At 37.1% G+C, this 27,374-nt stretch overlaps 2 protein-coding genes across 3 annotated transcripts; one reads left to right on the forward strand and one right to left on the reverse strand.

Moving 5' to 3' along the window:
- Positions 1 to 55: 55 nt before the first annotated feature.
- On the forward strand, positions 56 to 1,732 carry Grx5 (Glutaredoxin 5). The gene is made up of 2 exons (XM_076120862.1): positions 56 to 439; positions 1,186 to 1,732. The coding sequence occupies exons 1-2, from the start codon at positions 184 to 186 to the stop codon at positions 1,371 to 1,373; spliced, it is 444 nt and encodes a 147-aa protein (XP_075976977.1). The 5' UTR covers positions 56 to 183; the 3' UTR covers positions 1,374 to 1,732.
- Positions 1,724 to 27,067, reverse strand: Actn (alpha actinin). 2 transcript variants are annotated; one of them, XM_076120861.1, is made up of 18 exons: positions 26,807 to 27,067; positions 9,352 to 9,556; positions 7,906 to 8,036; positions 7,459 to 7,693; positions 6,115 to 6,200; positions 5,768 to 5,860; positions 5,585 to 5,688; positions 5,375 to 5,501; positions 5,135 to 5,282; positions 4,880 to 5,030; positions 4,605 to 4,790; positions 4,373 to 4,499; positions 3,961 to 4,245; positions 3,722 to 3,849; positions 3,341 to 3,642; positions 3,149 to 3,255; positions 2,905 to 3,063; positions 1,724 to 2,668 (listed from the first exon to the last, which is right to left on the reverse strand). In XM_076120861.1, exons 1-17 carry the CDS (start codon positions 26,936 to 26,938, stop codon positions 2,905 to 2,907), a joined length of 2,706 nt encoding a protein of 901 aa, XP_075976976.1. In that variant the 5' UTR covers positions 26,939 to 27,067; the 3' UTR covers positions 1,724 to 2,668. The 2 variants fall into 2 exon arrangements, with proteins under 2 accessions (XP_075976976.1, XP_075976975.1); XM_076120860.1 differs by lacking the exon at positions 6,115 to 6,200 and adding an exon at positions 7,105 to 7,190 and having other exon boundaries at positions 26,807 to 27,066.
- Between the last annotated feature and the right edge of the window lie 307 nt (positions 27,068 to 27,374).

Raw genomic sequence — 27,374 nt, forward strand, 5'->3', positions numbered from 1 at the left:
AATACAAAGGATCTTTTTTTCTCAAAATTATGACACACAATATGTCATTTTGTTTTGGCTGACATCTCTCTGTCAAAAAGATAAGTCAAAGTGTCAGAAAAATAGTTTCTGTCTGGAGCGAAAATACTTTTTAGCAATAGAATAAATTATCTGGAGGCTATAATTACATAAAATATTTAGAAAATGAATAGTTTGCTAAGGAGAAGCCTTTATCCTATTTACAACAATACATTGAAGTTAACATGCCGATCATTTGCCGATACTCCGGTAAAGGATAAAATTGATGGTTTGGTTAAAAATAACAAAGTAGTAGTGTTCATGAAAGGAGTCCCAGATGCTCCTAGATGTGGTTTCAGTAATGCTGTAGTTCAGATAATGAGGATGCACGCTGTTCCATATGACAGTCACGACGTTTTGTCAGATGAAAACTTAAGACAAGGTTAGTTTTTCAAACTCTATTTAGTGCCTTTTGGCAAATATTTCGAGAATGACATGTCAATTTTATCTTTCCTTTAAAGTACTTACTTACTCGTTACATGCCTTACGGCTCTATCGTTACAAAATCAATCTGTAATAAAAGGCGGCCCGCTCCGCAACCCGTCTTGTTAAAAGAATCTACATTTTACATAATACTTAACCATGTTACATGTGGGTTATGCGGCTGGTTCGTTTGTGTAGATAATTTTATTTGTGAATAAAATGTTCGAAACACTTGATATAACATATTTTACAATGAGAATAATGAAATGGTGGTTGATAATATAGAATTGTTGAAATTTTACCCATAGTAAATTTGTTTTTTTATAAGGTTGAAGACAATTAAATAAGAATTCTATTATAATCTATATAAAACTCTTTATTCTGGAACAGATAGTGATAGTTGTTTTAACTTATGACCTTTATATTTTGAATAAGATTAGAATTTTTAGTCTCTACTTATTAACTATTTCTAAACTCTATGTTTGTTGAATCAAGTGGTTTATTGAGTGCTGTCCTAGATTTACTGATAACATGTCATGCTTACACACTCAGATCTAATCAACCATTGAATAAACAGAAATCTTGAGATACCAATTATCCCACAATGTAAACAAAAATTTAGGTTCACACATTGACAGATTTTACTAGAAATGTGACAAACTTACTGAGAATTGGTGACTTTATGAGTTGTTAACTTCTTTCTAGGTATCAAAGATTATTCTAATTGGCCGACAATTCCTCAAGTTTTCATCAATGGCGAGTTTGTTGGTGGGTGTGACATCATGCTGCAAATGCACCAATCAGGTGAGCTCATTGAGGAACTCAAGAAGGTTGGGATAAAAAGTGCTTTATTAACAGCAGCTGAAGAAACTAAACAAGAAGAAAAGAAATAAACCAATGAACCTCTTTTATAATTTTTTAGGCTTATTTTCTCCTAGTTGTTGATAGCATAGTTAATTATGTAATTCATTGGTATCTCATGTTGTGTCTCTGTAGCATAATGTGTTCAATATATTTATTATATTTATAAAATATTAATATTGCTATATTACTATAACATATTATAGGTATATGGTGTATTTTCTTCCTTATCTATTAAGACACTGATCTGTATGTTTCAGTTGGACCTATTTTAAATATAATATTATAAAATATTGTTAACCTTATTTTCAAACTTTATTTTTATTAGAATAGTTCCTTTTATTTAGATAATATTAGGTAGTTTTGCAAATAAAAAAGTTAATTTGTTTAAGAGCTTTTTATTAAATTAGCTGTACATTCGAGTTAGTATACTTTTGGGCACATAAGTCATTCTTATTCTACATACCGCTGCTGTCTCGTGTAACATAAGTGGTTGTATTACAACGCAGTCATTATTAAAAGACAAAGATATGGCAGATCATTTATTTAGAGTACTCGTTCCAATACTCTCACAAACGATAATCATATAAAAATGATAAATAAATAGATGCAGGCAAGCTATGGCAATCTATGATATAAATAAGTTGTGTGACACTTCCCTGCAACATTTATAATAAATTTAGAAAACTTAAAACAATATTGTGCCTACCATCATCATACTATAAATTACTAATGGCAGTAAATAAAAATCGAACTTGTATAAATAATGTTTGCTTATAAATAAAAAAAATATAACAAAAACATTCTCACAGTGTGAATGAGTCTTATTTTGGTGTCACACATTAGTCAAGCCTAACATTAGCACCATTTTATCTTACAAATAATTTTTTTGTGACTTCCCTGAGAATTTCTTATAAAAGTTAAAAATACCTAATGCTAATGTATAAATAGAGTGTTGTAAACATATAAAATGATTTCTCTGATTTGAGCCAAAAGGTTACTAAACATTAGGAAGGAGTTTTATGGTATGAATGTTAATGGCATTTTTGGTTTGAACATTGCACATAATATTTAATATAGAACTGTTTTATAGACTAAATTATATCACAAAAATTGTTTGCTCTACATTGACCCTAGTTTAGGGCGATTCTGAGAGGTGGGTCAATGTAAGGGAAATAATCTTTGTGCGCCATTACGTCGCCGCTTGAGTCTCGGGCCGTGGTGTTAGTAAGCGCGGTGGCCTCGCGCCATCTTGAATAGGTAGCTACCCTCCTTGACTGATGACGTGGATGACTATGTCCTATGATACGACATCTGTGACCTGTGTCTGAGTAAAAAATATTTCAGTTTCTATATATACCAACACAACAAAATTTGTAAACAGAGTGGGTGTTAGGCAGTGGCCCAACCGCGAGCTGGATGCTTGCCAAATACCATTGTGTACTTGGGAGAGTTGAAAGCCTATAGATTTCTTTAAGATTTTATTTCCAGACTAACAACTATAGAATAAATTAACATCTTTGAGATATTTGGCTTGTAGAAATTACAATTTTCGTGGAGTACCTAAAGGTCGGTCTCGCCATAGAGCGCGGTGGAGAATGCCATGTAGTCTAGGGCGCCGGCTGGGGCCCCGGAGCCACGGTATGGAGGCATGCGCGCCACACAGTACTCAGCCTGGTCGGGAGGCAGCTCACGTCGGAGCTCATCCGCGGTAATGTACGGCTACAGACAAATAATACTCGTTAGATAAATACAACACAATAATATGTTCATCACGTTAAACTTATTTTATTAAAAGTTGTGTTACCTTGTCGCCAGCTAAGATCCTAAAGCTGTCAATGACTTGCTCAGCGGTGTCGGTGTCTGTAGACTCCCTTGTCATGAAGTCCAAGAACGCATCGAACGATACGTAGCCTGTAAGATAAACAGCCATTTGAATAATTTGTTTCTTTATGTTTAGTTATTTTACTTGTTAAGGAAGTATAGATATTCTATTTACCAGTGTTGTTGGGGTCGACGACGGCAAGAATGCGCTGGAAGTCGAGTTCTCCTTGCCTGTCCTTGCCAATGCTGTAGCCGAGAGACACCAGGCACGATTTGTATTCTTCGGGTGCTAGGCGGCCTGTGCGGTTTTTGTCGAAGTGGTTGAATGAAGCGCGGAACTCTGTGAGTTGCTCCTGAGTGATGCCCTTTGAGTCGCGAGTAAGGATTTGGTTCTCGACTTCGTTGATAGTGCGGTTGATAGAAGTGAGAAGCTGTTCCCATCCAACACGGAGAGTCTCCATTGTGTATTGCGAATATCTGTAAAGAATAAGAGTTAATTTTCTGTTCTACTAGATTTTTAATTATATCATTAGTCAAGTTTGCTAGTGACACTTGCCTGTTCTCGAAGATCATGCCCTCCTGGACAGCCTGGTGGATACGCTCGAGTTCCTCGATATGAGGTTTGTAGGCGTAAACGCCAGCCTCGTACTCCTTGAGGCGGCGGAGTTGGTCTTCCAGAGATCCCTGCCAAATCAACGAAAAATTTTAATTGTTATTATTAAGCCAATCTCTATTGGAATAATCATTATTTATTCTGTTATGCGAGAGGTTACACATATGTATTTGGCAGTTTACCTGCAGACCCATGCCGATGGCGGTGACGGCGTCCATTTGCCTCTCGATCCAGGGCCCGACGGCATTGGCCTTCTCGGCGAACTGGCGCCTGAGGGTCTCGTTGTTTTGTTGTTTGCGCAGCTCGGCGGCGAGTGTGCCGTCGCGCTGGGGCACCAACTGCCTCACGTCCGACCACTTGCGGTTCAGCTCGTGAGCGGTGAGAGTAGTGTAGGGGTTTTCCAAACCTCCAGGGATCTGGTGCTGTTTCACGATGGACTCAACTTGGTGTACCAGGTTGACTATCGCCTGGAAAGACAAACATCGTCGTTTTTATTTAACCATTTTTTTCTATAAACTCACTGAATAACTATCAGTTGGGTTGTGTAATGTGATGTTCTATAACTTTAATCAGTTTCTAAATGAAATTTGTTACCTGGTATTCTTTGTCAGCTTCGCCGAGGGTGGCCTTGAAGCGAGCGTGCGCGTCCATGAGACCAGAGATCTCCTCAATGGTGTGCACGATAAACATGTCCACGAGGTCCTCCCGGGTTCCGTCCAACCTGTTACCAATTAGATTTATTAGTCTCTACAAATTCTCGAGCGATTCTCTTCTAACGGTACATACTAAATTACTAAGTCAGTGAAATAAATCGAAAGGGACGTACCAGTTGTTGAAGGGAGCGGCGCGCTTGGCGAACTCGAGGTGGAGCAGGTCGATCTGCTCGAGCACGCGCTCGGCGTCGTCCAGCGCGTGGCGGCGACGCTGCGTGAGCGCGCCGAGGCGGTCCCACTGCGAGCAGATGCGCTGGCAGCGGGCGTTCACGGACGCCACGTCGTGGTACTCCAGGGTGCTGGAACATTGCCGTGCTAGGGTTACATCTCCACCTTTGATTTTTTGTCTATTGTATTTATCTTTATCGTATAGATTAGTTGGTCTTACTTGAGCTCTTGCGCAATAGCAGCGATCTGCTCGACGCGGTCCTGGTGCGCGGCGAGGTCCGACTCGAAAGCCTCGTGCTTCTTCTTCAGCGCCTTGATATCGTACAGCTTGCATTGACGGAAGTCCTGAGATTGCAACATTTCCTCCTTGCCTACAATAATGAACAACATATATTAAATTATTTCTTATTCAAAGAATTGGCAATGTCCAGAAATTTTTAAGTTAGAAATAATTGGTATGTGATTGGTCTGGTACCTCTGGTCCAGTCCTCGTGGATGTCGGCTTTGTGCTTGAACTTCTGGGCCAAGTAGTCAAGACGCTCAAGGCGCATCATCTCGCTAAGCAGCCACTCTTCGAAAGCTTTCTCGGCGATCTCAAGACCCTTCCAGGCTCCAGCGATGTCCTTAAAATTAAAATAATAATATATAATTCGCTCTACATAATTTGCGTCTGGTAAAATTCGGTTCGTATCTATCGTAAATCTCTAATACTTACGGAGACCATCTTGCCTTCGGTAGGCATGTAAGCGGGGCGGTTGCTCAGACGAAGCTTAGTCTGAAGGGTGTTGAAGTTAGTCTCGAGCTTGGCCTTCTGTTCTACGCGTGGCGGCTTGTGCTTACGCCTAGAAATATTGCAAATTAAAGTTTTGACCAAAGCTACATTATTGCTTTAATGCAGATTCATAACTCTTTGTTCTATTAATACCTGTAAGTACGGTAGTCTTCCAGCTTCTTCTGACAACCGGCAAGAGAGTTGTCGGTTTGGCGGCTGTTCAGCCAAGGCATAGTACGCCTGATCCAGTCCAACAACTATAAAAAAAATGTTACTGGTAAATATTGAATCTAGTTTATTTGTAAAACAAATAATAGGTTCGTTCTGTTTACTTACGTCGCTGGCAAGACGCTCATACTCTTCCATGAGGCGTTCGTTCTCCTGGTTGACTTTGAGAACTTTGCAGATGCGGTTCGCGGCCGTTTCAGCCTGGAAATGTGTTACATTGGTGCTTAGTATTTCTTGTCATTAATAAATGCCGAATATTAAGTTAATTATACTTGCAAAAAAAAAACCGCATTGGACATAGTTTTGACAAATAATAAACCTTTCTTTGCGTTTGTAAAATGTTCTTGTTTCTGACAAAGCGCACCAAATATTATCTCTAAAGTAATTTAATTATTTTAGTGAGACAATATAACACGATATGCTCATTAGTAGGTGTATTTAGTTTTAATACAAACCTTTTGAGCGCCAGAGAAGCAATGGTAGTATGAAGACACGTATGTCATGACGGCGCGCTCGTCCGGCATCGCCGTGTTCTGCAGATCTGACAAGCGGCACGCAAGCGACACGGTGTTAGTTCTCATGCGATGTATCATGAATTATTCTTAACAAGAATGCTTGCGTCTTATCTCTAAGAAAAATCTGCTTCTCAGTTTAGCCATTTGGATATATTTTGAAGGCTGGACGCAACTAAATGGAAGCACATAATGATAACAACTTTGCATTCAAAACCCGCATTGTCTTATCATGTTTAAAAATAGCCACAAACAGGAAAACTAAATGATGTTTTAATTGTCGCTGTTCAACTGAACATCTAGACAATGAAGTAAATTGCGCGTTAATCCAAATAGTGGCGAGTTACGAAAGCGATTAATTAGGACACAGAACACAAGCATTCTTTCGTATGATAACAATAAAATACTGTATGGTAGTTAACAACATAAAGCTTATAATAAATACTTGTTTCATATTTCAATTGAATAGTACTAAAGGGCATCATTTGAAATACAAAAAGGTTTCTTAGGAACTCCGCAATAACACGTTTGTGTGACAGGAATGTGTAGGTAAACGTAATGAGTCCATTTATATAGTGCGGGATTGTAAATATTTATAAACTCGGTGGACCTTTCTAGATCTTTTTGCTCCTGACCTATTGTTATGACATCGTGTCTGGCAGCTTGTAGATTTCATAATAATTGATGTCGTAGGCCACATGGTATTCAGGCACTACGACAACAATTTCGCACTTATTGTCAGGTACAGATCATAGAAATTTCGCCCGGTTTACATGGATTAGTTTTAACACTGAAATAGGAGCTTCTTAAACATAAAGCGAAAGGCACTCATCATGCTATAAGTTACACACATAGGCCTGGCGTTAAGGGCTCGGGTATCAAACGCGGAACTTGGCGGTAACGCGTGGCGGCCATTTTTTATTTGTATTGTACCTGTTGCGCGCCTTGGAAGGCGTGGTAGTAACACGACACATAGGTCATTATGGCGCGCTCGTCCGGCTTTGGTGTGTTTATTAGGTCTGCAATATCCATTTACATTTTATTTTTATGGCTTCATAAATTTAAAAGTTCAAGTATATCATCCATCGTCAATAATTATTTTGTAGACATGAACACTCCGATAATAACAATGCATCCATATATTTAAAATCTAAATCAAGGTTTATTTCCTCATTCGGATGGATAAATATTTAATAACTGTTTCCTTAAATTCGTATGGCACAGTGTGCACTATAAGTATACCATATCAACGAGGAAAAGCATACAAGCGTATAAAGTAAACCTTACCGTCGGGGTCCAACATGCGGGGGATGTCGAGGTACTTCTCGGCCACATCGAAGGCCGTGTTCAAGTTCTCCAAAGGATTGTCCTTGGACAGTTTGCTGTAATCGATGAGGTCGGGTCTGTGCCTGTGGATCAGGGCGCAGAAGGCCAGACCGTCCTTGAAAGACAGGTGGAAGTTCTGGACATTGACATTCTTGTATGGAGCCGTCTTGCGCTGGCACCAAAGCAGCAGACCTTCCTGTTGTGTTGAAACAAAATATTTAGTTTAGGTACTGTTTATTTCGTGATAAGGCGTAATCAAATTATCAACGGCCAATTTATGCAACTATTTCATTAGTTTACCACACGAGTGTGTAGAAAATCGATTGCAAACATATAACAATCAACAAGAAATATAATTCTGTTGGTAGCTCATATTATCATATTTAGACATTAGTTGGTGTAGTCTACCTTGGCGGTCATTTCTTCCACTGAGATGTCCTGGATGGCGAATCGCAAAATGATTGTCCAGATCATACCCAGGGTCATCTTCAGATTGCCATCGACGATTTCTTCGGCACCAATGGACACCAATTTCACGCCTGAAAATTAACGTAATTTCGTATGTGTAGTAAAACGTTAGAGCTCTTAAAATCATTGTATTAAACGATAACTTATTAGAATACATACATATTGTGTTAAAAATTACTATCTATAATGAAGTATCTCCTTATAAATACAAAGTGACCTAAGTTGCTGGCGTCATACCATTTAGCCGCATTCGGATATTATTATAAAGTTACTCCTTACTTAGTATGTATATAAAATGTGTGTAATGTGAGTCAGAGTACAGGTACCTATGTGTACACGGAAATATTTCGCGAAATACTCTGATAGGCCGGCTGAGTTATAGCATAATACTCGTATATACAAACATATGTTATGTTCATGCATTTCTTTGCGAGTTATTGCGTTGTGAAACTGAAACCTAACAAGTTAGAAACTAAGCACTTGCAAGCCGTTATTGTCATTTGTAACCAACCAAGTATGTATTAAGTTTTAGTAGGTGCTACTAGTAAGTGACTTGAGATCAATCATTACTCTAAGATAAATCCTGTAGTTCACACAAATTCAATCGTGTTTGGACTTCCCTTCATTAAGTTCTAAGCGGTATTAACGGCTGTATATAGTCAACTAAAGACCTCAGACAGGTTACACCAGAAGAATTTACTTTTTGTATCGAATAAACCAGCCAGTATCACTCAGTACTGTTGTATAACGATTACTTTAACAGTTACTGGATATAACTGTCGGTAAACATTACTGCTTTTCATGTTTGAATGATGCAGAAATATTTTAGTCTCGTCGATAATTTCTTTAGCTCTGCTTAATTACCTCGTGTAGACGAGTTTATCTCTCCTAAATTCTTTGTTAGACAACGGTTATTTCTCCGAAGCGTGAAAGCATTCATTCATTAACGATGTCGCACCTTCGCAAAATCACTGCTTTGTATTGTCAATTCTTTAGTTAGTTAGGTGGTATGTGTTTTATGTTGTGAGGATTATCCAATGTGAGAGTATTTTTATCCTAAACCTAATATGTAATGTGAGAATAGAGGCTTTCGATTACTTCACCACTTTTGAAAGATTTGTATTGTGTGTGCAACAATAAGTTGGTGTAGGAACATCGACTGACCTATATGTTGCTTGTTCACGTTATGCCGATTTTATGCCGATTTTATTTCAAACTTGCCATCTATTATTAGACAATGTTCTAGGCTAAAACATGGTTCGGGTTAACCTCAATATGAGTTATTATTTAGCTCTTGAATAAGTTATATTTTATGGTACGATACAGCATATTATAAAAATCTCTGCTTAAGGTATACGACAATAACTAAAAAGCATTGTTTTTTACCTTTGGAGGCAATAAAGTCCAGGGCCTTGTTAACATTAGCGATCTTGTGGAAACGCATTTTGCCGCGGTCGGGCTTGGGGAGGGTTTCACCGGAGATGACCTCCAGCAGCAACATAAGTTTCAGGCCATTGCGGAAGTCATCTTCAATGTTCTCGATGCCGGTGCCAGCTTTCCTCAAGTGGCTGTTGCACCATGCCGTAAAGGTCTGAAAATGAAAGTAGGCAGTGTGTTATGTTACGTTGTTATCATTCCCAATAATAAACGTATAAACACGACTCTGTTGGCGAAAGCTGTTGACGTCTTTTTGCTAGTTGTTTTCCTGAGGCTTAAGTGGTATTATATAAGTTCATTAATCCTCGTTATATTACTATATTAAAATATAAATCGTTTGCGAATTCGTAGATTTAATTTAGATGTTAATTTGTCTAGTAAAATGAAATAGGAAATACGATTTTGAACGTACAGAAGTGCCGTTAATCAATACTGCAGTTGCATCAGGTAGGGGAGCGGTCGAGGGGTCCGACCCTCATGGTGCCAAATTCGCGGGCGGTTATTAGCCATTCGCCGCGTTCTGTTTGCAATTTTGTCTCCAATAGCGATGAAAATGATTCTAGACTGTAAATATCGTTGTGTAATTACGATCTACATAATATATTTTCGAGTGGATTCTCCTCACGAGTATATCTCAGCTTTCCGGTTTATAAGTATTCTGTGACGATATTTTTTCTCGTTTTTAGAATAACAAACACGTTCAAGGTATAATATAAGCTTTTTAGCGCAACAAAATTTTATATAATTATAATACATTTCCAGTTTTAATCAATATACGTCGTATACATCAAATATTCTGTACAGCAATAATCGATACAATAGCTCTCACAAGATTCACCGTTACTCTGATTATATCATTAAGCCACGACATTTAAAGTGGAATAGAGCGTATAAAGGCTAAATAATGTATTGTAATGGACGCTAAATAACATCTGAAAGGCAATAATAGTTCACGAATGGCGCTCCTATGCAAACTTACAAACCCGATTGGTTCCGGAGGTGGCGTCAAGGTTAGTACTGATAAATACAATTCAATGCGTTCAACAGATTGCGTGACCATGCGCTAGAGTAAAGCTGATGGTGACAATTAATTCAAAGAACACCGATGCTTCAATTGAAATACGTTTCATCAGATATTTATTCCTTGCAAATAGGTGTATGAGAGGATTATTACCTCGGTAGTCTAGCCTAGTTTAAAGTTACAAACTAATTAAGCCTCTCCAAGAAATAGAAAATCATAGATTTATAAGCAGATTTTATAGATACGTGACTGATTAATGCCAATCGCATAGATAACTATGCTATTGTTAACCAGTTCACAGACAAGGTAGGTATAAACAAAGGCATGTGAGACACGAGCAAAAAATTCTACCTGCAAGCACATTTGTATTCAAGGGTTCGCGTTATAGAAATTTGACTCCTTAGTAGACGGAATTTAAAATTGTTTTGCAATAAAAACCTTGTGACATAGAATAATTGAGCGTCTATATCCATAGATAGGAGGCGAGGTTAGCAAAGATGCCATCACTGCGGAACATTAAAAGTGACCGAACTGCATTCTGAGACGGTAATGTATGAATCATCTTTGGAACTCGCATCTTGGCACGGGACAGAAAATAATAATAATCATCTACCTTCCATAACCACATGACCTACAGCATGCAGGTGAAGGTATAAGCTACCTAGCTACCATATGTCGTAAATTAAAAGCGCAGTAACGGACCGCGAATGGGAGCGCGCATCGTAAAGACTCGTCATTTGTTTGGTTTATGTGATATTTCGTCAAAAAGAAAGTTTTTAACAATCAAGTATCAATGATTTATAGAGGAAAATATTCGGTAGCGTTGGAAATATAATGGTCGGTTTATGTTAAGACATATAAAGGCCCGTAAAAGTTTATTCACGTAAACAATGTAACAAACAGATTTAGACAAACTATTTGGGAATCTCCAGTAAAGCATTTTGTTTGAAAAATTAAACAGTAATTCTGAGCCTGAGAGACACCTTGTGCTAGATGGAATTTATATATGAGTTAGTTGTACGTTGTCAAATAAATATGGCACGCGACCTCGTGTAAACGGGAATATCAACGTCCCTGAGACAAAACACACATCGTGACCCAGAATATGAAAATAATCTGGCGTCACCTTGCGGCTACCATCACGGCCAGCGTTGATCTAAAATAAGGCACGCAGGTGTAGACAGCGGACAGTTTAAGATGCGTAGAATGAAAACTACAGTGAAGATGTCGCACATTGAAGTGGTTAAATAACATTTGTCAACATGTTAAGTGTGAACTATGAGAGATATTTTGTCAGAATTTGTTGAAAACGACTCTGCACATCAACCAATTCATCTACAGTCTAATTAAAGAATGAAAACATAATCACGTTCTAAATGTCGTAAAAGAAAATTTATTTGAGAAAGTTTTAAAACAAGACAGAAAACTACGAAAGGTTATTTCAAGGCTAACATAAATGACTTGTCACAAACAACTTACTCGCCTTGGGTGTTCAGACTCAAGATATTTTACTTTTCATGCGATAGTAACAAATAATTGTGCCAAATTACCGATGTAGCTACTAATAACGAGCAAACGTAACGATCTGAAATTACGAATGACATTGAAAAGGAACACATGACTAAACTGATACGTAACTTACGAAAGGAAGTTATTGAGCTCATTGAAATCGTTTCGAACAATCGTTATGTTGACATTGTTATTTAAGGTCGTTTAAATGATATTGTCTAATTTCTTTGATTAAGAACATGTATATAGACAATAATTTATTTGGCGCATTCCTTAGGGCTACGATTTACGTAGATACTTCGGCTCTACATTAGATTTGCCAAGAAACTTAAAACTGAAACTAAATTATATGTACACGTTTGTTGACGAGGTAGGATGGATGCAGCTGTATCCAGTTAGTACAGCTATTTCTAGTGCCCATAAACCAATAACTTTTTGTAGAGCGCGTGCTTTGGCTTATGAATCTTGTGTTATTAGGTGCCCTCTATTTGTCTTTAGTAAATAACAAATCTGTCAACTGGATATGATTTATGCAAAATCATATCGAGTGCCAAACTGCATTTATATGAGCAATTAGGTGCCAGGTATGGTGCACTTGACGTGATTTAGTATATGGACTGTAGGCCGTAGGAATGTTCATTCATCATTTTGTCTCATTTTGCGCTCCGTTGCCATTTGTAGCGAGTTCCAATAATTACTGTTTCTTGTAGAATGTTAGGGCTAATTAAAGGTATCCGTTAAAGTTATAAACGACATGGTGACCTGTAGTAAATTTTTTTCGGCAGTATCTTATAAGTAACTAGTCTGGGGTCAAGCAGTTCATGTGAATCCATCAAACTTGTCTGGTAAATTCCGTGGTTATATGACTCTAAGTTAGGTAATCGAAAACATAAATATGAAAGTGAATATTAAATGTTATCTGTATTTGGAAAGGCGCCGATGTTTCTTGTTTTTGGGCAATCATTTATGTATTATGAATATTCAATTAAACAAAAATGAACAGATCACGGAAAGCACGACTCGTTTCTTGAATTATTTAACAGAGAAACGGTGCGAATAAATTATGTTTATTAATAACTTATATATTAGACGAAATTTAAAATTCATTTTAGATAGGTACATGTTTGATATTGATAACACGAAAATGAGTGGAGTAGAATAGACTAGAATATTTCATGGAGTTGGCTTTTAAAAAAAAACCCTATAACAACATTAAATCTGGAAGAATCGGAAAAAAAAGTTTACAAAAGCTTGCATAAAACGATTTCTGTGAAATTTATACATTGCGAAAAGTTCGTTGAATTTCGTCTCGTTGTTTACGTTTCCGTTACTTAAACTTGCAAAGGTGCTAACGAAATTTTTGCCTTCGCATCGGACAGTTGAAATCACGACACCAATAAAATATATCACTGTGTCCTATTCTTCAGCAGGTACTTAGATATCACTTTGTATCTTGTCATCATAAGGTAACCCTAATACAAACGTAAATTTCTGTACCTTTCTTAATTAAAAGAACTGAAATTGAGTATCGTAATGTTTTGATTTAGGTACGTATAATTTTTTTTATACTTACTCACGTATTTTTTTACTACATCAAGGTTGTAAAATGTAGGATAATATTATTTTTCTGCAAGTCTAGACTATACTAGCGTGTTTGCTAACAGTATCTTATATTTTACAAGCGCCTATACAGTTGCACACAGACTTTCACTGTGCAAATCACAAAATGCGGTTCAAGGTGCAACTTGCGCCGTGCAGCTGCGACTGCAATATTAGCTTAGATTGTTCACCGAGGGGTTACGCTCGTGTCAAATGGTATTAAGGTCTCTATCTTCCGTTACATTGTGCGTTTTACAAGTTTGCCTACTCGTTTAAGATACCTACTAGATGTAAACCTAAAAGGGCAGGATAAAAGTTAAACTGTCACAAAGCTTTTTTTGTCTACTGATTGCAACAATAAAACCTAAAAGTAAAAAAAAATAAACGTCAAATAAAGTAGTACAAAAAGTAGCTCTATTTGGCGGCGGAAATTCTTATTCTGAGGATGTATCAGGATATTATTTCCAGGGAGAAAGACAGTGTTTTTTTTTGCATTTGTAAGAGAATCACGTCTCAGAGATTTAATAAATTTTGTCAAACTAAAAACTGAGCGTTTATAATCTAAAGCAAATAGTCACTAGTGTTTCCAGAATAGATCCAAATTCAAGATAATCAATTTTGTAAAATGGTACCTTGCTTTTTCTAAGGCATAAGACGTGGACATAAACGGTCGAACAAAATTAAATGTTCACTTGAAAGTCAAGAAAACTTAGAGAAAGTGTTATACAAGCAACAGACAGTTTGAATAATTCCTAACACGATAGTGAGAACTTTTATCTTTGAAATTGAATTAAATAAATGAATATTATGCAAATAGAGGCCGGACATTTGACACCTATTAATAGACACGTTTAACACGAGTAAAGTGAGAATAGTTCGTATCATTTACCAATATTGATAATAGTATGTTTGATTGACTAACAATACTAAACTCTTCTAAACATCATTGAGCTCAATGTAATGACGGACTCCTAAACAAAAACTGTTATGAAGTTTAATACAAGAGTGGCAAGACAATCGGTGATTATTTTGATTGATGATACGCTACCGCGGTAGTGGGTAGATGATCGATCCTAACGGTGTGTTGATACGATTAGCACAAATTACTCATTCAATTACCCCTTTATGCAGATGACTCAAGATTTATAGCATGTACAGTAGACCTGCTTTCTTTGAGCCTCTTTTAACATGTCATTGCCATTAAAAGGTCAGCTCTTAAGCCAATAATTTCCAGATTTGCTGGTAAGAGCTTTCGGTAGACTTAGAGTTCATAAACACTCGGATAACTTTCTATTAATATGTTAGTGCAATACTATTGGCCTAGTTGCCTCGATATTGCCAATACCAGGTTAAACTAGTATTACTTAAAGAACACCAGCACAATGAGTTAATAAAATTTAATCAAAATGAACTTTTATTACTGAAGTATATTTTACAATGTTGAAGAGGTGTTTAAAGTACTTAAATAGGAATTTATTAAAGTACTTTGAAAGGCTAATAAAAATTGTGTTCGTACAATTTATAAAAACATACATATAAATTCCTTTGTGTAATTAAACTGAACTAACTCAGACATATATTATATAAATAACAAAGCCAATTTCGAATCACATCTTTACAGTATTTCAATGCCACGTACAAATAAGGCTTCAATAACAATGTAAATAAATGACGAATATTTGTTCAATTGAAGTATGATTATGGCGCTGTTTAATTAGGCATTCGGCTTTCGTGTTGTACCCACTATCGGAATACTAATAGATAACTAACACACCTGTGAAGGTGGTTCTATCGGGCCCCGTGCCAACCCGCCCACTGTAATTTCGATAAACAATAACGTGACCGTTAGACGGCATACATTTAATTTTATATTCTGTAAACACAGACGGCGTGCATCAAGGTAGTGTCTACTGATTTCTTAAACCTACACTCATATCTTGATAGCAAACCTCTGAGATCAATGACCTACGTACGATATCAGCGAGTAAAAAAACATTTTGGGAATGTTGTAAAGTCGAGCTCACAATTTGCGCGTCGGTGTTAACTTGCGAAGGTTTACACTTACTCACATATTTTGGTATGACGTGTCATACAGTTGTATGTATCCTGATAACTGTCAGGCCCAGTTTGTACCTGTAAAAAGAAAAAATCGATAAGTAATGCGAACTTAACATAGATTGTTACTAAATAAAGATTGATGGAGTTGTGGTATTTCTAACTTCCTTATTTATTACGCAAGTACGACTCGAATAGAACTAATCCTGTACTATTAATACAAAATGCCCCAGTGTCAGCTAAAGTGTATGTTCGATAGTAATAAATAAGAAATATCTCACATCAAGCAAAGATTTAGTTCTTTATTACATATTATAAATCTCATATGTCTAAAAGAGTCGCAACTGTGGAATTTGGAGAAGGTTATGAATGACGATAACATGCGTGTGGTTCGAAAAATAAAACTGTGACCGTCTCAGAAAAAGTATATTATTATATCTGCCATGGGAACAGATGGTAGATAGTATATTAGATAGGCAAGTTTTCGCGTGGGCGAGCGAATCCGGAGCCGCGGATATTTTCATACACCGGAGGCTATTTGTTTAAGAGAACAACTTCAGTTTGCCGGCACGGGAATGCAAGGAGAATGAACGATGCGATGTTTAAAAAAATATTCAGATACATCATTTGTTTTGTGATAGAGGATTGATTTAAATTGACTGTATAGTTATGTATTTTCGCTAATAATATCTATCCTGTTTCAGAATTTCCCGTTGACCATTATAAAATCGTGGGTACAGTAAATAAACGATAAAGTGTTTCCTCTACAAATTGTCTTGAAATATATAATTCAAATATTGGTTATTTAAATAGTTACGACAGCGTTTCCAGTGGATATTTTCTTTGTTCTAAACCTATACATTCCTGAGTTCTTTGAATGTCGAGTCAATTATATTTTATAAAAAATAACATATAACAAGTCTAAAACAATTATTTTAAAAGACAGTTAATTAAAAAAAAAATCAATAAGCAGACTCGAGAATGTACAGTAAATCACGTGAGTCATCTATTGATTCCTGACATCAACAAGAATTTAACGAAACAAATTGCACAAGCGTATTCGCGGACAATCGGTTGGGTGCAGCAACAAATCCCCATAAATAAACGATTATAACGTGATCCGAACTGTTGAGACTATATTGTGAACCATAATACAATTGGTGTTTAAAATACTTCTGCCATAACCCACTTATTCAACCATGATTTTTTCTAAAAATAAAGATCCAGTAAAATTTGTTTCGTAACCTTACGTGTTTGCCTGAAAACTTCCTCATGTAAATAATGATGTAAGACTGTAAGAGTAGCGTCAGTCAAATCATAAATTATTGAGTCTTGGTAAATGGCCGATCCGATACGTCTCGCACCACATCGGTAAATTTAGCAGGCCCTGTAATAGTCTACTTTTACATGTACAATTTCCGTAATTTTAATGCTGTTACAATTTTAAAGATACACAACGATTGAAATGTTTTTGAGAGAATAAATGATGATCGTATGAATGTTATACATAAACAATAAACGCACAAATTTTAACAGTCATCACATGTGATATGCCCTCTAAACGCATTGAAACAACGTATTTCTCACATTCCAGAACTCTAATGGTTTCTGTTAGATGTGTGACGTACCACTTCTGTGCTACTTTTCTAATCTTAGATTTAATTAGTTAAACTGTCAGTAGTTTCAAAAACATTCCTTCCATAACTGTGCTGATACCCATAAAATGAGCATCTATAAATGTCTTATAGGCCTATTGGATTGTTTAACGACGGTCTGGATCATGCAAGCGATATATCATTATTCGAACTGAAATATCCACTAGCCGACCCAGTTGTTTCACCAAGCTGTGAACTTTCAGTTAAATATAGATCGCCAGAGTGACAGCGACGGCTTCTTCCGCAATTTTTTTCATAGTCCAAAATTATCTCTGGTCGGTCAGGCTTGCTACTGTAACGTACTGTTAGTCTTATACGAGTGTTCACTAAAAACAAGCAGAAGTAGTATTTGAAGTTAAGTCAGGGACTGTTAAAATGAAATCACAAGTGGAGAAACCTGATCCTTTAATAAAAACAAGATTTAATTAATTACGTAATAAACGATTTTATCATTAGTGCAAAAACAGTGTAAGACATGATTTTGTTTTCACTTAATGTCTAGTTGAAGAAAGCCGTGTGAAGAACACGTGGAAAGTAATGCTCATATTTCACAAACGTTTCGTCTTAGCCTCTCTAAATTGTTAATATTGCAAAGCTCGGTAGCTCGGCAGCAGTACGATTTTACCGAAAGTCGAATAGATACATAACCTTCGAATACCAGTTCCGCTCTTTAGTACACCTGTTTTCGTTCTGATTTACAATAAATAACTGAGATTTATATAAACAAGACTCGTTGATTGAAAGGTGATTACTGAATATAAGTAAATTCCTTAGTAAGTAGGCAGCACATTCTTCTAGTCACGTTGTGTAGTGTTAGTTAACCTCTTAATACCAATTAGGTATAATTTATGGGCGAGTCTCATCTAACAACATTGACTTCGGTTGGGTGTTTATTGTCAGTTCTTAAGTATAGATCAGCTGTTTAAGATTTTTTTCGTATCAACGAGCAAATAAACCAAGAGACAGGACAATAGACGGTTCCGCACGAAGGACAACAATGACAACCCGCTATCAATGCGTGTTCCGGTTCCATGTCACTTATCGCGACGCTCTCTCGTTTTCAATATTAGCAATGGTATAAAAAATTTACTCATTAGCGCGATTATTTGTTGAGACAGTAGCTTGTTAAACATACGCAGTTACTGTACGTAGATATCGATCGTGTGATCTTTCTTTTTTCTATGTCGCCTTGTACAATTACTTCACGTAAGTAGTAAGTCGGGTTGCAGTTAGCTCATTACTAATGTACGGCGTTAGTAGCGAGAGTAACAGTAACATTTAATATTAAAGGTCGTTTCTTTATACCTTATATTCTATTGGTACTTTTGTTCTATTCGATTCAATCTTAATAAGCACTAAATATTTGTCCATTGTTTTGATGTCGACGACCCTCGAGGCATGTTAAATGAGCGGCTTTATGTCTATTGTTATATTTTCTCCTCCGGCGTTCATTTGCGTATTCGGTTGTAAAGGTAGCAACGGAACGGAGTAGCCTCCGCTCAGACCGAACGTATCGATCTGTCTCCTCGTGTTTCTAGGCAACCAGTCTAGCATCTGACGTTTCCCCGAGGCATCATACAGTTTAGTAGTTGTGGACATGTTAAATTAAATACGACATGACGTATAACATGATACATCAAGGGAGTAACCAAATTGCAGTCTGTATTTGGTTAAGCTGCGGCTAGTTTTACCTTTTGTAGACAATGTGTTATTTAAAATAAGCGAAACAAAAGAGAGCGGTCAGCTATTCACGCCACGACAACAATGAGGTTTGCTTGTTATGACGCTGGCACGCTTCGTCATTCAATGTAATATTAGAAGCTAATTTGTTATGAACTTACTCTTCTTCTATAAAACAGGAAAATTATAATAGAAAGAGGTAGAGTAAGGGAACCGTGGATTAACTACAAAATGTTGTAGATGCAACACTTTGAAATTATGTTTATTTTTGTTTTTCAGAGGTTGGTATCAAATTCGATGTTCTTTCGTTCTCTTTCACCTTTCATATACTCGTCGACATTGCATTAGCATAACAAGTGGTAAGATGTAATTAAATATTATTAGACAAACAACCCCACCCACTTATTCTAAACTTGGATTTTTGGCAATGGCCACAGCATTCATTTGTGATCTATTGTTAAGCATCGTGGGCTTGCCGCAAAATAAACAGAGTGCAGATTATGTCACTGGAGACACAAAGCTTATACAAACTAGGTACATAGGTTGTTCGTTTTTTAGGGCTGTGTAAAATGTGTATACTCCTCCGCTTTTTCTAATTCACTGCACTGACGTCCAAGAGTCATTACGAGTTAATGAATGTTAAGAAAAACATTTTCATCATAATGTTACCCTTTTAACGAACGTTGAAAATATTGTTCCGCGTACTTTTACCTACTTGAAGTGCATTTGTTGTCCTGTGTACCCGACAAACAGGGTTTCTAGAGTTTCCTATTACAATGGCAGCCCTACCTGTATTGTTGTTAGCCTCGGTCGCCTACATCGTCGGTCCTCTTTTATTATGTCCTTCCTTTGAACGTTTCATGTCTTGGTGTGCGTAGACACGTATGGGAGAGATCCCTACCAAAACGTTCGTGTAAATCTGTGGTTTAGTTCATTTAAATCAACCTTACACAAGCGTTGCACAATCTCAGTTACGATGTAATTGGTTCAAACAAAGATCGTCAGCTAATTAATGACAATTTGCAATTCCATTAAGTATTGTAAACAATGTCATGATTGTCATACTTACTCTATATTTTCAAGGCAAGTCAATTATTTCGTTCTGCTTTCCTACAGCATAATATCTTTGTCATGATTTCGTTAATGTATGTTAATGTTCTAGTCGTGCAAATATGGAAAGCTGTAAAATATCGACTAATGCGTTAGATACGGCGAGGTTTGCCATTTTCGTCGTTTACGAATGTGTGCTACGAAATCTCATTTATTTATATGAGGCTTGGGTTTAGTCACAAAGAGCTTAAAGGCACGTATTTTTTTCTATTATAGAAAATAATAATAAACCGTATTTGAAAAATTAGAATTTAGTTGAATGAACTTGTAGGCGGCTCACTATATTAGCTTTGTAAATATGAATATTAATTATTAAGTATGCTAAATACTTGTCGATAAGGACTTACTAGTTTATTTTGTTATTGTTGGCAGAGATAAAAGATATGACGAAAAGATAATCACAGCTTATCACTTGATGCATTCACATATCTAAAATGCGTTCTGGAAAATAATATTTCATTACAAATTGTTAGCGAATGAATAAGTTTATAGAGGAAGGGACTTGTGATCCAGACATCCTGTGAGCGAACTGTGGGCAATGATAAAAACAGATTCGCAACACGATCCATATATGTAACACAATGTATGCCATGCAAGAACTCATCTATTACTTCTAGTTTAGGTGTGGAAATCTGAGAGTGCCCTATTTTAGAACGACGTCTATGTTTCTCAGAACCGTTTGCGCGTTTATAAAAAGTTTGATTATGCTACATGTGTGTAGGAATCTGAACCAGTAAACGGCATCTTTATAGCCAAAACGATAATTGCTGTAATCGCTTATGCAACGATGGAACTACGCGATAATATACCGTCTATCCGTATATCAACAGGTATTTAAATTTAATATAGTCACATTAGGGTCACATATGAAATTGGCCAAGACTTTCGACGATGCGATTTGTCATATTTTGCATGGGAAATGACACGCCTCTTTAAAATAAATAATATGACTAATTGCATCGCTGTTACTGACGCAAACGGCAACGTATTTGTAACTTTATGCAGAATGTATAGTTTGGTATATTTGGCGTAGAGCCGTGTTGATGCGATGTAGTAGCGGAAGCGTCCTACGCATAGGTATCTGTTTATTAACACTGTTCGGAATCTGACACTGGACGCGAGAATGCGTTGACGCTGATTGCATTGACGAACGTTGAGATCCTTAGCGAACGTATTTTGGATTGGTCATTTTGTTTCGCTTGATTACTTCGTTCGATTACGATCATTGCGGAACTAAATGTTGCGTCTACGTTTAAACGCTGAGAAGATTTACCAATCAGTTTTGAATGTTACGAACAGCTGTTTCATTCGGTTGACGTCCATTCAGTTGTTTTTTGCTCGGCTTTACCCTCGGCTCATTCTATTGTGTACAAGAGAGGGTCCGAATGAATAACAACTAAAAGACAGTCCCCCTCGCTAGCTCACGGTGACGGCTGCTGGAATTATCTAAACAGATAATCGGTGAAGATAGCTCAGTATAGCAACACGTGGTTACTTTTGAATGATAAAGTATAATATCGGTTTGAATGACAAGTATTTTGTGATTTACCATATTATTAGGGCATACATTCGTTCATAAATATCACTGTCTACTTAAATAGAAAAATGGTGATACCTAAAACGTACACATAGATTGCCATAGTAACTTCTGATATTTTTGTACACATGTTTCATAAATGATGAAACTCGAAATATGATGCTTTATTTATAAATACGACATTGTAGAAAGAAGTACATATGTACCTAATACAGTGTTAGCAAATAGTTAAAATGTATTTTTGTATGTTAACGCCGGTATAATTGTTGGTTCCTACGATTTTCTAATTATAATAGCAAGTGAGTGTAAGCAATTTGCGTGGGTGATTGGACCGAGTCAAAAATAGATCATGTTGGTTGGCATCGGCTGGTTTGCAATATGTCCGGATCGCGCGATTCTGTCTGTCAATCTAAATGAAAATGTCTGCTTTTTGTGAAAATATTATACCCAACATTTTTAACCGAGCCATGTCAGCTTTACTCGCGAAGTAATGTTTTCAGCTTGGTAAAAACATTGGCAAACAAATTGACGTATTTATTCATATGTCTACTTCAACTTTTACTGAATACGTAAACATTGTTCTTATTGTAGACTTGGCGCGAGGCGCGTAATAGATTCGTTTAATAGACAACAGCTTGGTTCTTTCGGTCGACGGCTAAAATGAGAGAGCAAAAGCTTCAAAATGAATTGCCAGTCTAAAATATCATAATATTATAGCAGACTGTAACAACACAATTGTGTAACGATAAGACAAGGTTGACAGTGCGCTGCGCTCGCGCAGGTCGGAACGCACCTGGGTGCAGTAAGTGGGCGGACATAGCGACGCCTACTTATCTACTCTCCGCGTTTTGAAACACACGACGCCTAAGGAATAATGAGACACGACTCGATAACGAAGCGACACGACCGAGATGCAACCATCTATCCACAACTTTAACTTGGATGGAACTATGCATTGTACTGCCGGTGCTTTATTTAGCCAACATTACGAAATTCTGCAAGCTTACATACAGTGCGATGTATGGGATCGTTAGCAACAATGTACTATTAAAGAAAATTAAGCTTTGCTTTCAACCAATCGCTTAGATTTAATAACGGGACCTATCAATGAAGCAGTTTATATTGGTGATGCAAGAAAGAGCGGAGTGGAAAAAGTAGTTAGAATAATTCCATAAAGTTCAGTAGGTAGGTACGTGCCTAAAATGTTTTGGAAGATACACTTTCATCACCGTTGCGAATTCTTTTTACTGTGCCACGAACATAATTCCATAACATTCGGTTATAATTGTTACCCATAGACTATTATTTAGTTATTAATATTATCATAACGCAGGCGAAAATTTACATAACTCTTGAAAAAATACCGGGGACTTTTGAAATTCCATTGCAATATCCTCATTACTGTTAGTTCAATTAAGTAATACGTAAGGTCTATAATTTAATGCGTCTACGTGCTTAGTGGGATTGTCCGCGGGAGAACCGGTCCACTTAAAATGATATTATTGACGTGGTCCAGAGACCAAACAACATGCCCACTACGACGTACTCATGCTGCGCGGTTTTTACTAGAAGTCCAATGAGTAATATTGATCTTATGGTTTCGAACATTTACTTTCACTTAATGATTCAGCCTTTATAGAATTTTCTGGCGATATTTGTCGTGATGATACGACGTAAACAAAGGTATAACATGCAATCGACGTCGATTTTGCATTTATTTGTTGTGAAATATTAGAATTCTATTAAAAAGTTTATTTTCTGCTCTAACTTCATTTGTTGTTGGCTTTAAAACATATTTGTTAAACCTTCGTCTCTACATTATAAGTGCAGTTGTACAGTTATAGATAGATCTTTTTATTCTGTTAGCATTAGGTACCGAAGACAGCAAGCAGTTACATAAATTGGTATGGTATCATAGATTATCTGGATAGCTAGTTCAGTCAATGAATGCAAGCATATTATTTTGTCATCTATCTATGAATGCAAAAATTAAATGACGTTATCTAGTTCAGTTGTAACTCAAGAACCGCTTGACCGATATGGCGCATTGTTTGGTTTCGAAACATGTGTGAAAAGCAGAACAAAATCTATGCGGACCAGCTAATATATTTTTTTAAATGTTAATTCGACCATAAGGATTACGATAAAATTTTTGATTATCGCAACAGTTCAAGGCTGTTCATATTTGTGTTATTTTTTGTGTTCGGTTAGTAGACGTGGTAGCAAATAGTCAACATAATGGCGTTTTACAATATTAAATAGTCTTTTTTCGGCTAGCAGCTTCTTTCCTATGTTTACTAAATGCCGTCTAACATCTGCAAATAAGTAAGTGCTAACTAAAGCTAAAACAAACGTAAGAATTTGTAGCTGCTCAGCCTTGAGATCTTCGTTGCTACTTTTTATTGACTATACAAGGTGACATTTACTTTTTAATTACTGTACCTGTTGAAATGTAATTATGCCACGTTTATTGGGGCACGAACAGGAAATTGAGGAGGTCTCCAACATTCTTAGAACATTGAAGTGACGTCGCTGACTAAAACGGTCGTCTCTTGAGGCATTTGATAATTCTTTACTTCGTCCTCGTTCAATGTTGAATTTTAATTGCCTCCTAGAATGAATGATTGTGTACCGAGAAATATGAATGTATGTCGCACCTTGTTCGAAGGAAGTTGAATTCTCAGTCTGTGGCGTGTAGGCGGACGTAGACACCTCAATAAACATTTGACACCACGGATGTGGTTCTCGGACATAATACAACCCTTTAAGTTAACATTGAGGTTCGGCTGCATACGAAATTCATTCTAAGAGGTTTTTTATGATTTATTCAACAGTGTGAAGAGATGCGAGGCGATACTCACGTTCCTCGATTTTTGACCGTGTGCCAAAACCGAGCTAACAACGACAAGGAAAAAATAGCCATGTCAAATGTTATGTAACTGATATTATACGTCTACGTCAACATATTTCTGATCAATTTCAAAAACAATTTTATGCTAGAAATGTTTTTTTCACAAAAATACTTTTTTTTGTCATTTGTATTCTTTTACGTACATAAGAAAGTTGGTATCTCAGAATAGACAGACAATTCGTTATTTTTTTAAAGAATTTATATTAAACCTTAAAGCCGCTGCAATAGGTATCTTACAGGAAAATGTCGAGTCCTCATATTCCAATATAGAATTAATAACATGTATATTAACTTATCGAATGTCGATGACCCCGCAGGCATAAGCTATGCCAAGGTGATAGTATTTTAGCTAATACATTTTTATTCAGGTATTTTTTATTCAGATAAAAATGTTTAAAGTTATTAAAACTTTATCATCTGTAAATATTTTTGAATCAGACTTATGAGGCCCTTATTGAGCGCTCTGATAAGCTTGTAGTATAAGTTTAAGCTCTTTAGGCAATACTGTACCAAATTAAAATGTCTGTGTATTATAGTATCAAAACGGTGGAATAGCAAAATATTTACTCCAACTGTGAACTCTGACAATATGAACAGAATAAATGAGTCGTTTTATGTAAATTACCAATTTAATAACCAGTTTAAAGCTCGTCCTCACCACTTTCACGCCCGATTTCTAGCATAACCAGATGTTACTTTTGATATATTAACGTTAAATCACAACTATTCGTAAGCTTTCCTCTAAAACTATTTATAATAATGATGTAACACCTATTTTTATCGATGATTACTTATTAATTAATTTTAGAAAGTGAATTTTCTACGAGTGCCGTTCGTAAGTAGGAGGTTCCTGTAACACATGTTTCGAACCTTTTGTCGAGGAAAGCATGAGTGCGCTACTGACCTCCTTGCGGAAGACTGATTCCAGTCGTTGGGAGTGCGAGTGCGACTCGTCGGGCGACTTTTCCGCGCAGACGCATCTCAAGTTGGTCGACCGCGACATTGACCCGCCATACATGATCGGCCAATGCACCGAGTGTCGCAGGCTCTTTGTTTATATCCTGTGAGGCCTCGAGCCTCGGTCGTTCATTGTCCTTCCCTGAGTAAGTCATCTAGCTAGAGTAATAACGAAATCCAAACATCTCTTGCGTGGGTTGCCTCGTGACATTCTACCGCGAAAAATGCTTGAAGGTGCAAATGACTAGTATTTAAGGTTACTTCACAAGAAGCCTTGAAGTAACGCCAACTGCTATTGTTTTCTTTAGTGACATATTTCACGACGGTGTGTATTTAATTATTGCATTATATTTCTAATGGTTATTTACTATTCTACAAGCAAATTATGCGAATTCCGCGAAGAAATCGAAAAGTGCATACTCAAGCGAAAATACTTTAGTTATTGCATGAATCGCAGCTTGTATGCATTTCATTTATAGATATCGTGAAAGCTGAATGGAAGGACTAAATAATATTTAATTGAAGCAGAAGAGCGTGTGGAGTGTGTCGTAAGTCGTTAATGACATTCCACAGGTTGCGTTGCCGGGGTGCGTCAGAGCATTCGTCACGGAACACCAGGTCATCGCGTAAATAGCAAACGTTTAAAATGCAGTTTACGCAGATACAGTAGCCACACCAATTTCCTGAAATATGGGTTTCATGGTGACGTAAAGTCGGACGCCCGCGCTTTCAGCGGCGCCTGCGCTGGACCCATTTTAGGACATGACTAACGGAAATTCGACTCCTCTCTCTCTGGCCCGCTCCCTCCCGTGGGAAGCGCCGTGCGTTCGTCTCGCTCGCACGAAAAGCTTCAAGAAATCTTTTAATAGTGTCCACGGCCGCGATCTACTTTCAACTAGCGGCGGGAAATGTGCAAGACAGTATTTGAATTTTTGAAAATGCGCGCGGTTTCTCAAAAAAATATTATTATAGATAATATTATGTTTTTTTTTTCGTTTATTTACTTCATTTGTCAGCATCAACAGATAATTTTCGTCTGGTGTCTATTACTGTTAATCAGCGTTATCTAAAAATAGATTCATAATCTGATAAATTATATCAGCTGTACTAATTTATAATCCAGGTGTGAGATCAGATGTAGTAGAGAAATAGTAGTTGCTCTAACAGTAGGAACACTGTTTTATCGATTCACAGATAAAATATAAGTATATTTTTTGTAAATATACAAACGTGAGTCACGATCGAGATAAGGGTTTCCATACGATACATTTTTGAACGAACGCAGCATACATGTTTGTCATTATTCGAAGTTTACGTTTACCTACCCCACGTTACGTGTGTCAACATTGTGTGAGGTGTGTGAAACTGACCTTTTTCTGTTGTTTCTCCCAAGCCGGGTCTAGCAGACCCTCGCGTTCCCACTCCTCCTCCTGTTCCATGTACCCGTCCCCGTACACCCCCCCATCATAGTTATTTGTCATCACCCCGTTGTCCATCATCATGGTCACCGCACTGACCGTCGATTTCGATGTTCGTTCGAGCCTATGACCGCGAACTCGCGTGTGTTGGTTCGTACCGCGCACTGCAACAAGCAGCCGGCCGCGCGCCCGCTGCAAGAAGACTGGCGCACAAGCGCTACAAGCGGCGGCGTGACGAACTTTCCAATGACGTTTCGTTACACGGTCATACCTGTCAAAGTTATCCGCAGCGAAAAACAGAACGTCGTGGAATATAACACCGCAATCATATTCGCGGCGTGTAGTGGAATAAACTTTGCATAGTCTACTTTATTTTTACCCGACTTCTCATTTGCAGTAGAGGGTTACGTATTTAGCGAATCTGTAAATAGTATTTTGGCGTTATAATGCGTGGGCAAGACTGTTATTATTTAGTGCTAATTTTTGCTCGTGACTTCGTCTGCGCAAGTGTTTATACGTG

This window comes from Anticarsia gemmatalis, chromosome 12, assembly GCF_050436995.1.
Source record: "Anticarsia gemmatalis isolate Benzon Research Colony breed Stoneville strain chromosome 12, ilAntGemm2 primary, whole genome shotgun sequence".
Lineage (NCBI taxonomy): Eukaryota > Metazoa > Arthropoda > Insecta > Lepidoptera > Erebidae > Anticarsia > Anticarsia gemmatalis.

Bases quoted from the DNA above. Each gene is read 5' to 3' on its own strand.
- Actn (XM_076120861.1), bottom strand. From the start codon at position 26,938: ATGATGATGGACAACGGGGTGATGACAAATAACTATGATGGGGGGGTG. The intron at 5,861-6,114 runs GTTTGTATTAAA...ACACATTTCCAG, and splicing joins GCTTCTCTGGCGCTCAAAAG to GCTGAAACGGCCGCGAACCG. The intron at 5,689-5,767 runs GTAAGTAAACAG...TTTTTTTTATAG, and splicing joins ATGAGCGTCTTGCCAGCGAC to TTGTTGGACTGGATCAGGCG.
- Grx5 (XM_076120862.1), top strand. From the start codon at position 184: ATGAATAGTTTGCTAAGGAGAAGCCTTTATCCTATTTACAACAATACA. The intron at 440-1,185 runs GTTAGTTTTTCA...ACTTCTTTCTAG, and splicing joins AGATGAAAACTTAAGACAAG to GTATCAAAGATTATTCTAAT.